This window comes from Prionailurus bengalensis, chromosome C1 (assembly GCF_016509475.1).
Source record: "Prionailurus bengalensis isolate Pbe53 chromosome C1, Fcat_Pben_1.1_paternal_pri, whole genome shotgun sequence".
NCBI lineage: Eukaryota > Metazoa > Chordata > Mammalia > Carnivora > Felidae > Prionailurus > Prionailurus bengalensis.
In genome coordinates this window covers 119,288,581-119,300,694 of record NC_057345.1, presented here as the reverse complement: position 1 = coordinate 119,300,694, position 12,114 = coordinate 119,288,581, and the positions used below count along the sequence as shown (strand labels likewise).

Below are 12,114 nucleotides of genomic sequence, written 5' to 3'. Positions count from 1 at the left end.
CAGTCCCCAGTAAACAACGCCATTTCCATGAGTCCTCGTGCCTCAAAGTGGGTAGAGAGAATGAATCCGGAGAGAAATATGTTAGGTGCCAAGTGTTTCCCCTCGGAAAAAGGGTTAGAATTTAGAATGGTGAATAGGAAATCCCCCCCCCACCCCAACTAATGAGGACACATTTCTTAGAACACAGCATCAAAGACCCAGGTTAATAATTGATTTTGAAGCTTACTTTTCCTGATATTAGGTTTGCTGCCTCAACGGTGGTAGGGTACAATTAAAATAATTATCTTTCGAGTTCCTCGCTGTTTATAATAATTAATGAATAAACAATTCACTCCCCACCCCACCCCCCCCAGCACCCTCACTCTCCTTATTCCTTCACCCAGTCTACCTTTACCCCAGGCGCCCACTAATCTGCTTTCCATTGGTATAGACTTAACTACTCTGACATTTCATATAAGTGGAATCATATAATATGTAGTCTTGTGTGACTGGCTTCTGTCATTTGGCCTAATGTTTCCCAGGCTCATCCGACTTGTGGCGTCTATCAGTACTTCCTTCCTTTCCATGACTGAATACTGTTCCATTGTATGCCTATACCATGTTTTGTTCAGCCATTCATCCGATGGACGTCTGGGTTTCAACTTTTTTTTTTAATTTTTTTTTTCAATGTTTATTTATTTTTGGGACAGAGAGAGACAGAGCATGAACGGGGGAGGGGCAGAGAGAGAGGGAGACACAGAATCGGAAACAGGCTCCAGGCTCTGAGCCATCAGCCCAGAGCCCGACGTGGGGCTCGAACTCACGGCCCGCGAGATCGTGACCTGGCTGAAGTCGGACGCTTAACCGACTGCGCCACCCAGGCGCCCCTGGGTTTCAACTTTGAGCCTACTATGAATAGCACTCTTAGGGACACTTGTGTACGTGTTTTTGCGTGGACTTATTTTCAGTCCTCCTGGACGTATACCAAGGAGTAGAATTGTTGGGTTATATGGTGTGTTAGTTTTCTGTGGCTGCTCTAACAAATAACCACAAACTGAGGATCTTAGTAAGCCAGAGATTTATTCTGGAGGTCAGAGTCCGAAATCAAGGTGTCGGCAGAGCTGTGCTCCCTCCAGAGGTTCTTGGGGAGAATGTAGTTTCGCCTCCGGCAGCTTCTGGCAGGTGTTGCTTGGCTTGTGGCTACATGACTCCACTCTCTGCCTCTGCCTTCCCATGGCCCTCTCTGACTCTCTGTCTTCTCTTCTCGTACACAGACAGGTTATTGGACTGAGGCCTACCTGGGTAATTCAGGATGATTGAATCTCAAGGTCCTTAATAACACCCACAATGATCCTTTTGTCAAATAAGGTCACATTCACAGGCTCCAGGTGTTAGGATATGAACATGCCTTCCTGAGGCCACCATTCAGCTCACTACTTTATTTGTATTTTTGTGTATTTGCGCATTTTATTTGCATCTCCCTAATGACTAATGATGTTGAAGATATTTAGGCCAGGATGGTCATGATTTAAAAAAAAATCTTGTGGGGGCGTCTGGCTGGCTCAGTTGGTAAAGCAGGTGACTCTTTTTTTTTTTTAATTGTTTATTTATTCATTTTTGAGGGGAATGGAGGGGCAGAGAGAGAATGAGATTGAGAATCTCGAGTAGGCTCCACACTGTCAGTGGAGAGCCCAACGTGGGGCTTGAACTCACGGACCGTGAGATCATGACCTGAGCTGAAGTCAAGAGTCGGAGGCTTAACTGACTGAGCTACCCAGGCACCCCAGAACATGTGACTCTTGATCTTGGGGTTATAAGTTTGAGCCCCACACTGGGTGTAGAGATTACTTAAAAAAGAAAGTTTTGTTTCTTAAAAACAAAAAGATAAGCATGAGGAGGAGAAGCCACTTGATATAGCCCAGAAGGAAAGACAAGTGGGAAAAGGATATTCAGGGCATAAAGGAAGACATTGAGAGGTTCAGGGTCCATGCTGCATATTTGGATACTAACTTGCAATCTGGTTTACCTAGACTGTAGGGTTTGGGGAGGGAGGTGAAAGCTTCATTCTGTTGAAGAATAGAGATCATCTCTTTTGTACAAACAGGAATAGATACATGTGAAAAATGATTTCATCTTAATAGCCTTCTGGGAGATCTTGGGAGAGCCAAGCCTCCTGTTTCCACCGGCAGAGTTAAGCGGAAGCCTAAGGCAATTACCTTGAGATTCTTGCCAAACACGGGGAAAATCCAGCTCTGTTTTTATCTTGGTGTTGCTACAGGAAACTATGCAAATTTCCCAAGAATGGAATGATTGAATGTGGGTTTAAAACCACAATAAATTGTTCATTAACATTTGAGATTGATCCAGATCTGGTTAAAGGATTGAAAGCATTTCGCTTGGATTCATATTGAGATCAATGCTTCAACTTACTTCAAAATCGGAAATAGTGTTTCTCAAAACAAAGACCTCTTAAATTCTTTTTACCCCCTTGGAAGAAAGATTTTGTTTGGAAAACTATATTTATTAAATAAATCATTACTCCATTTTCTCATGAGACAAGCAGTGTTGCTGCGGCCAGCCCAAAACAAAGTTGTTAGCCTATACAGACTTATCTTACATAAATTGACAGTTGCTTCAGGCTTTCTGAAATAATAGTCTTAGTTTTCAATTCCCTATTGCAGCCTTTAAGATCCTCCCCACCCCCCTGCAATGTATAGCCAAAGAATACATCTTTTATGATCATAAATGGGATCTATGTTGTTTAATTATTTAAGAAATTAATTCAGTATTTTCTTATTGCTATTTTTTTATTCATTTGACAATGCAGATATTATCTCCTGAGTTCCAAAGCATAGGTTTCACCTACAAATGAGTGGTGGGCATGTTTGAATTTGCTCTGCCACACTCAGGTTGGAGGAAGCATCAGGTTTCTACTTTTTTAAAAATGTTTATTTATTTATTTTGAGAGAGAGAGACCCAGAGCGTGAGTAGGGCAGGGGTAGAGACAGAGAGGGAGAGAGAATCCCAAGCAGGCTCCACTCCATCAGGGCAGAGCCTGATAGGGGGCTTGATCCCACGAACCTCGAGATCATGACCTGAGCCGAAATCAAGAGTCAGACGCTCGACCGACCGAGCCACCCAGGCGCCCGCCCCTTCTGTATTTTTTAAAATCAAGTTGTGGCTGGGCCCTCACCCACAGGTGCTGGCCGCCATCTCCAGTCTCGGGAGAGCCAGCTTCTGTCTCCTCCCATTCAGGAAGACTGGAACAGCTGAGCCACCTCAGGAGCTTTGAGGACAGACCTCTCTATAGCCCGTGATGCTGCTGATTGCAAACTGACCTAAGTCCATGAAGTTATGTCTCATTGCCAGGTGCATATTGATAATCTGACCCCGATGGGAGATGGGAGCCGCCGGTCCCCTCCCAGCAGCCTTGCTACCGGGTTTATCTGCTGCAATGCAAACAGGCCCAAAAAGAAATTGTGCCACGCATAAGACACTTACTAGCAAGCAGGCAAAAAGGAATTTCTGTACTCGCAGTCTCCCGGAAGGCCCAGCCATTAGCTCCTTGCAAGGAAGCTTTGCGGGCAGCGGATGCAGGCGCATCTGTGGGTAAGATTGGCCACCCTTCCGACGGGCTAACAACATGTTTTGTGCTGTGCAAAACGCAAGACCTAAAGGAGTCCTGGGTCTTTGGAGGTCACTGTAAAGGACACTGGGCCCTGGGCTCACCAGGTTCTCCTGTGCCTTTCATTTAAGAGCAGGAATGCCTGTATGATGTTCCTAGTTAGTACGTATACCCTGAACATCCCTTATGCTTATATTGAAGACCCTCTAGTGTCAGTTTAGGTGAACAGGATTGAAGTGCTTTTAAAATTTTTTTTTTCAACTTTTTAAAATTTATTTTTGGGACAGAGAGAGACAGAGCATGAACGGGGGAGGGGCAGAGAGAGAGGGAGACACAGAATCGGAAACAGGCTCCAGGCTCCGAGCCATCAGCTCAGAGCCTGACGCGGGGCTCGAACTCACGGACCGAGAGATCGTGACCTGGCTGAAGTCAGACGCTTAACCGACTGCGCCACCCAGGCGCCCCTGAAGTGCTTTTAGTAGCCACCTCTGGAGTATGGACTCTGGGTTAGGATCTTGCAGTGTGCACTAAGTACTCCTAGAGTGTAGATTACTGATTTCTTCTAAGAAATACATACCTGGAATACACAGTAAAAGCAGTCCCTACCACCCTTGTTTGTTGCCCTATCCTCATACTGGATTTTTTCTTTTAAGTGACAGACAATATAAACCACCTCTACTCCCAATTCTTGGACTCCAGCGCGAGGGCTTCCCTTGATGAAAAGCATGGGCATAGAGTTCATTTTTTTTTTTAATGTTTGTTTATTTTTGAGTGAATGTAAGCAGGGGAGGGGCAGAGAGAGGGGGATAGCGGATCCCAAGTGGGCTTTGCTCTGACAGCAGTGAGCCCGACATGGGGCTCAAACTCATGAACTGCAAGATCATGACATGAGCCTAAGTCAGATGCTCAACCCACTGAGCCACCCAGGCGCCCCAGGGGGCCGAGTTCTTTGTCAAGACTTCCAGGTCCTGGGGCTGCATGGCTACCTCTCCACCTCCAGGCAGGTCCCACCACCCCAGGGTTCTGGGTGTGATGAACACAGGCCCCAGGCATCCTGGGTCCCTGCATACCTGTCCCCCCAATCTCTGTTGAAAGACCCCCTCTCAAGAGCAGGGCCCCAGGAGCCCACACCTTCACCAAAACTGCCCCTCTGCAGGCTCCTTGGAGGTCAGGAGTGGCCTGGAGAACCTTTTTGTTTTTTGTTTTTTTAAGGCTTTTAGCATATTAAAAAAAAGAAAAGATATGCCAAAACACAGGGTCACTTTAGGCATGTTCAGAGGTGACAAAAAAGAACTTTTAACAAATGCAAACACTACTGTAACGTCATCAGGAAGTAATATCTGAATTTTAATTTAGGGCTTCAGTGTTGGACAATGGGCCCCGTGACAGGCCCAGCCTCTGGCCTAGACTTTGGAAACCAATTCCTCTTAACTGTTCCTTGCCCAGGTGAAGCCCAAACCCCCAGATTCCAAAGTTCTTGGTCCCATCTCAAGCAGAAGGAGGAAAGACACCTGTACTTGGAGACCGAGTTAATTTGTCCATCATATTGTCCTACCTCACGGGCAGAGAATTCCCGACCTGGACTTCTTTCCCATTTGCCCCAGGGATGGATTGGAGGCTGTCCTAGCCACAGGCCTTTTTCCTGATTTTTTTGACCGCCTAAGTGTTGCTGGGCCCCCAGCACCAGTGGCATGTAATTCCAGAAACTGTGGGAGATGACCGGGTGGCTGGTTTCTTCTTAGTTGAGTCACAGGCCTAAATGGAGTTGTTGTGAAAATTCCTTAATGAAAGGCAACCTGGTTCTGAGAGGAGTCGGGTGGCCAGCAGGGGGAGTTCTCACGCCCCCACCACTCTGCAATTGCACACCCAATAGGAAGAGATGTACCTTAGGTACTATGCTACTATCTCAGCAGGAAAAAGGAAGGTTTTCCTCCTGCCCTAGCAACGGCCCAGCCAATGAGAGACCGGCACAGCTCGGCCAGTGAAAAACTCCTATACTTCAAACTCCAGTGGAGTTTACCCCAATGGACTTTTTGTTTATAACAGCTCTCCCCCTTTCCCCCTTTCCTCTATAAGAGAGCAGTCCTCTCCTTTAGTCTGGGCACTTGTGTATGGGTTTTTCAGTAGCCTGCACGTCCTGGTTTGCAGTTCTCTGCTGTTTCTGAATAAACCCATTTTTGCTGGCAAGATGACTGGCAGGTTTGGTTTTGTTTTTTAAATTTTTGTTTATTTATGGGAGATTGCAAGCAGGGGAGGAGCAGAGAGAAGGGGACAGAGGATCCAAAGCGGGCTCTGCTGACAGGCTGACAGCAGCAAGCCTGATGTGGGGCTTGAACTCACAAACGGTGAGATCATGACCTGAGCCAAAGTCAGACGCTCAACTGACTGAACCACCAGGCATCCCCTGGCAGTTTTGTTTTTGAGGTTAACAGAGTTCAGCAAAAAGGCACACTAGGGGCGCCTGGGTGGCGCAGTCGGTTGAGCGTCTGACTTCAGCCAGGTCACGATCTCGCGGTCCGTGAGTTCGAGCCCCGCGTCGGGCTCTGGGCTGATGGCTCGGAGCCTGGAGCGTGTTTCCGATTCTGTGTCTCCCTCTCTCTCTGCCCCTCCCCGGTTCATGCTCTGTCTCTCTCTGTCCCAAAAATAAGTAAAAATGTTGGGAAAAAAAATTTATAAAAAAAAACAAAAAAACAAAAAGGCACACAAGGTAACTGGTCAGGACTGGGGAGGAGGGGCATGTGCCTAAGCAGATAGCTTCCTGGGGGCTATAGGCTCTCGTAAAGCCCCTAATCTGGGCAGAAGGCACGTGGGTGTGCTTTATTGTCCTTTAAATGGGGTTGTGTTTATTTTATTATTCTTTAAATGGGGTGTGATGCATTTCAAATCTTATTGAAAGTTAAACAAATTCTATCTCCTCAAATCCCTTCAGGAACAAGGTAAGGTCTAAATAAATGAGGAGGTAAGTACATGATACATAAGACAGTGTTTGAATGCTTCTCTTTCTCGCAGCATCTGGTCAATATTTCCAATGAAGCCACACATGTGCATATTTTACCCCCTCAAACCGAATACTTTCAGATCAAGTATGTGAAAAAGGTAAGTGTGGTCCGGTTACCTGTTCTCCACTGTGTTCTTTGTTAGGTTGTGGCTTTCTGGGTGGTAGGTCGGCTTGGGACGGGGCCTGTCCCCATGACAGCCTGTGTGCTCTGGGGCCTGTCCCCATGACAGCCTACCTGTCTTCTAGGAACACCACCTTGTCCCCGGCTTGTCCCTCACAATCACCATTACATTTTCTCCGGATGAGTGGCGATACTATTACGACTGCATTCGGGTTCACTGTAAGGTAAGTTTTCTTAAAATTGGTGTTTTTGGGGTAAGGGGCAGAAAGATGTCAAGACTTCCATCCTGAGGGAAGAATGAAGAAATGATACGGTAAGTGAAGTTCTCACCCAGTGCGTATGTTCCTTGGGCAGTTGGCGTGAGTGGCACGCGGGTCCTTGTCCAGTGACATGGGCCCCAGGTGTGAGAGCCACAAAGAACCAGGGCAGAGCCATGAGACATCATTTGCTGTAGGTTTCCTGCCTGCCCTGGCCTAGAAACCTCATGTATCGTGTAGCGCTAGGAATTGATAAGGACTTTTTCAAGTAGCTTCGACATACTCCTTTAAGTGCTAGGTTACAAAATTAGCAACACCCCTAAATTTGTGATTATAAACCCCAGGAACCGAATGGTGTCCTGTGGGAAGGCCCTCAGAGGCAGCCCTGGGGGTCTGCAGGGAGGTGGGCCCCTGTGTGGCCTGACCCCCAGCTGGCTGCGCCATGTGAGTCCCTGTGAGCCTCTTCTAAGCCAGTGAATTCGTCCCATGGCCTCCAGCCGGAGCCCAGCTCCACGTGCTGTCAATCCCTCTCTTCAGACTGTCCCCCCCACCGCGACACTTCCCTTTGCTCTCCCACGTCTGGCTCTTGCAAGTCAAGAAGCCTTCGGGTGAACTAAATTTAATTTTTCAAAACTAAAACTGGAAGAGTATGTTTTAGTGATCAATGAGTTTCAATTTTTTTTTCATTTTTAAAAAATTTTTGAGACATTTATTCATTTTTGAGAGACAGAGAGAGAGAGACAGAGCACGAGTGAGGGAGGGGCACGGAGAGAAAAGGGAGACACAGAATCGGAAGCAGGCTCCAGGCCCCGAGCTGTCAGCACAGAGCCCAGCGTGGGGCCCGAACTCACGAACAGGGGAGATCATGACCTGAGCCGAAGTCAGACGCTTTAACCTACTGAGCCACCCAGGCGCCCCAGTGAGGTTCAGTTTTTAAACAGAAAATAAAAAAGCTCAACTAAAAATTAGAGTATTGCTTTCAGAAGGAGTATCTGTACCAAGAATACAAATCTCGAGGGCAGACGTACAGAGCGCCACAGCACTTCTGCTGCTACTTAATGGTAGCGCTAATAATGATACCTTGCATTTATGCAGTGCTCTTAACTCTTCCAGGCCAGCACCGGCTTTCATTCTTAAACATACCTTTAGGGGCGCCTGGGTGGCTCAGTCGGTTAAGCGTCCAACTTCCGCTCAGGCCATGATCTTGCGGTCCGTGAGTTCGAGCCCCGCGTCGGGCTCTGGGCCGATGGCTCAGAGTCTGGAGACTGTTTTGGATTCTGTGTCTCCCTCTCTCTCTGCCCCTCCCCTGTTCATGCTCTGTCTCTCTCTGGCTCAAAAATAAATAAACGTTAAAAAAAATTAAAAAAAAATACCTTTAAAGTGAAGGCGAAATTATTCCCATTTTGCAAAGGAAGAATCGAGGCCTGGAGAGGTTAACGGTCTTGTTCAAGGTCATATGTTAGGCAGGGCTGGAAGTAGATGTGCCCTATACCAGTTCATTGTTTACTGTTCGGTGCCATCTGGATCAGCTGCTGCCATCATGGTTTCTGTTCCTCTCAGGCTACTGCCGATTGTGTTTTCTTCTAATTTTCTGAAATAGAAGCCGATAGATTACTGTCTTTGTGTCTACACAAAGGCATCATCTCCCCTGGGTAATAGTGAATATCGCTTCAATGAAATGTGCTTAGAATCGCCTACATTTTGGTTATAGCTAAGAAAGCTCAGTATGTCTAATGTTCTGTTTAAGCACTCAGCTTTCTTAAGGAAATATTTTTTTTTAATTTTTTTTTAACGTTTATTTATTTTTGAGACAGAGAGAGACAGAGCATGAACAGGGGAGGAGCAGAGAGAGAGGGAGACACAGAATCTGAAACAGGCTCCAGGCTCTGAGCCGTCAGCACAGAGCCCGACATGGGGCTCGAACTCACGGACTGTGAGATCATGACCTGAGCCGAAGTCGGACGCTTAACTGACCAAGCCACCCAGGCGCCCCTTAAGGAAATATTTTTAATGATAGAAGACAACATAAGCAATAAAGTGCCTACAAGTTCACCTTTGAAAATTATAGCCTCCAGTATGATAAACTTGACTTTTTTTCCCATTTATTTTAGGGAGATGACACTTTGCTCATTCCTATCCATGCCTATCCTGTCATGAACACACTGGACTTTCCCTCATTTATAAATCTATCAGATGTTCTCCTTGGTGAAAGGTGAGTTACCAAGATGACCTACCAAAATGTCATAGGCCATGAAAAGTTAAGAGATACGCATAACAGAAACTGAGATTTGTATTTTTCCTAGGTTTGTATTTTTCTAGCTGAGTCAGCCTGGACTTAATAGTCGGAAAGGTAAAACAAAAACAAAAGCCCATGTCACAATATCGTGAGCAAGGAAGGGAATTTATGGGGCCATTTAACTGAAAGCTGCAAGGTGGATCTTCGGGCATGGCTGGTTCTAGGGGTTTAAATCAGCTTTCAGGAGCCTGCCTCTCTCCATTTCTTGGTTCTGCTTCCCTCTCTGCAGGCTTCTTTCACAAGAGGCTTCCCCTTCACAGGGTAGATGTGCCCTATACCAGTTCATTGTTTACTGTTCGGTGCCATCTGGATCAGCTGCTGCCATCATGGTTTCTGTTCCTGGTTCTGCCAGAAGCTTTAAACACTGTTGGCAACAGGGGTTGGAGGGACTGGAGGAGTTGGGGGTGTTCAAGCAAAAGTCCCAGCATTGAGTCTTATCGGACCAACTTGGATCTTGTGCCCATCCAGTAACCAAACTCTGCTTTGGGTGGGAAAGCGAAAAGAACAGAAAGTTACTGTCCAAGCCACGTCTCAGATTCCTCGACGCTGTCTTATTGGGAAAATAGTCTCCCGTGTCATGTACCTGTTGTTGTTTTTTTCCAGTAAATATTCATTAAATATTTACTACGCATACCTAAATATCTCTACCTGTCCCTAGAGATATAAAACGATGGATACTGAGCTGTTAGATAAAGCTATATAATGGCCATGCCAGTTGTTATTACTTCTATACTGGTTGGGAAATATATACCGTCCTGAGCTCCCGTCCCTCCATCCTAGCTGCCTGGCCCCTTTCCTGCCCTCCGTGCCACCTTTGAATGATTCAGCAACTAAGTTGTTGATACCTGGCCATTTGGGGGTCGGGGGAGACATCTGCGGGACACGGCCTCAGCCTTATAGCCACTCTACTTGAGTGCTGCCCAGAAGTCCCGATTGATTGACACTTTGAACATCACCCATGGCAAAAAGGTAAATCGACAAAGGTTCTGATTCTGAATGTCTCAGAGTCTAATGGGGATAGAATCTTGGCGTCGGTTAATTACATCGATCGCTAAGTGCTGTATGTATTAGAGACACATTTGGGGTCCTATATAGGCCCAGAAGATGAAGCTGACTGGAGAAATGGGAGTGATTACTCCTCACTTCTCTGGGGGTGACATCTGGTTGTCCTAAGAGGACTCCATAGGGTGGTAGAATATGAGGATGGCATCTGAGGCGGGGAAATAGCACGTACAAAGGCATGGTGGCAGCAGAGAGCCTGGACTATATCTTATAGGTGATTTAGCCACTGGAGGGTGTTAATTCACCCAGTAGCTGGCAGATACTAGATGTCTCTTGCTATAGGTCCAGATGGTGAACAAAGACTGGGCTTCAGCATGCTTTGGGGGTGAAAGCGAGTTCAAGTGCCTGCAGCAGCACTGAGCAGGGTGCGTACAAATTGCTAATGACCAGATAGCAGGGTTAGGTAGAGAGAGAGCCAGCTGAACCCTTTGGGATGAGGGAGCGCTTATAGACTAATAAGTATAGCTTCATGGCCCTTCCTTTGTAGTACCATTTGGCATCCTTTTTTTTTTCTCGTTTATTTATTTTTGGGACAGAGAGAGACAGAGCATGAATGGGGGAGGGGCAGAGAGAGAGGGAGACACAGAATCTGAAACAGGCTCCAGGCTCTGAGCCATCAGCACAGAGCCCGACGCGGGGCTCGAACTCACAGACTGCGAGATCGAGACCTGAGCCGAAGTCGGACGCTTAACCGACTGAGCCACCCAGACGCCCCTACAACTTGCTTTTTCTATTCCACATTAGGGTTTTGTGGTTTCGCCATGTTAACTCACATAGCTAGAGTTGGTGTCCACTGAATGGATTGACCACGATTTTTTTTTTTAGTTTTTTTTTAACGTTTTATTTATTTTGAGAGAGAGCATGAGCGAGGGAGAGGCAGAGAGTGGCGGTGACAGAGGATCTGAAGAAGCATGCTCTGTGCTGACAGCAGTGAGTCCGATGCGGGGCTTGAACTATGAACTCATGAACAGTGAGATCGTGACCCGAGACTGAAAGCGGATGCTCAGCCACCCAGGTGCCTTGCTTTGACCAGCACTGCTGATGTACATCCCTGCACGTGGTGTGGAGCACATGTTCCGGAGTTTCTCCAGGGTATGAATCTACAAGTGGATGGTCTACAACAAGTTCACTGTTAACTTTGTAACACCAGCTTGTTTTCCAGAATTGCTATGCCCATTCACATGCCTACCTGCAGCGCAGGAGAATTCCTCTCTGCCTATACCACTGCCGAACGATGGGTATTATCAGATTTTGACATTTTCACTGACATATATTCTTGCCCCCTTGCTCTTCAGCCTTCTGTTTATTTTCCGGAACACATTTTGCCAGAGCTCTATCCCAGTATTTCCTCTCTCCCTTTCTTCAACCCTTCCTGTCTTCACCCAGTCCTTGTCAGTGCTAAGTGCTCTGCAAAGTTGAGTCCCTCCTGGCAGGACCCACTCACTCTATGCATTTTGTGGCCAAATATAGCTATTTCCTTTAAATGGCTGACTATAGTGACTTTTATGAAAATCAAAGTGGTAGAAAAGTAGGAACTATCTAACTTCCTAGTTCTTGAATCCTTCTTTCCTTCCTTCCTTCCTTCCTTCCTTCCTTCCTTCCTTCCTTCCCTCCTTCTTTCTTTCCTTTTTTCCCTCCACAAATTTCAAATTACTTTTTGTTTGGGTCATAAGCCAGGCTTAGGAATTGAGAACAATGGCAGGGGCACCTGGGTGGCTCAGTCGGTTAAGCGTCCAACTTTGGCTCAGATCACGATCTCATGGTTCATGGGTGCCA

The 12,114-nt window shown here is 46.6% G+C and overlaps 1 protein-coding gene across 6 annotated transcripts in view; it reads left to right on the top strand.

Moving 5' to 3' along the window:
* Nucleotides 1–12,114, top strand: part of CFAP221 (cilia and flagella associated protein 221) — a 104,739-nt gene that overhangs the window by 7,178 nt on the left and 85,447 nt on the right. For all 6 annotated transcript variants that reach the window (XM_043576577.1, XM_043576576.1, XM_043576573.1 and 3 more), the window contains 3 exons: nucleotides 6,614–6,700; nucleotides 6,849–6,947; nucleotides 9,092–9,192. In XM_043576577.1, coding sequence (XP_043432512.1) covers nucleotides 6,614–6,700; nucleotides 6,849–6,947; nucleotides 9,092–9,192 — 287 coding nt within the window. The remainder of the gene's footprint in view (nucleotides 1–6,613; nucleotides 6,701–6,848; nucleotides 6,948–9,091; nucleotides 9,193–12,114) is intronic.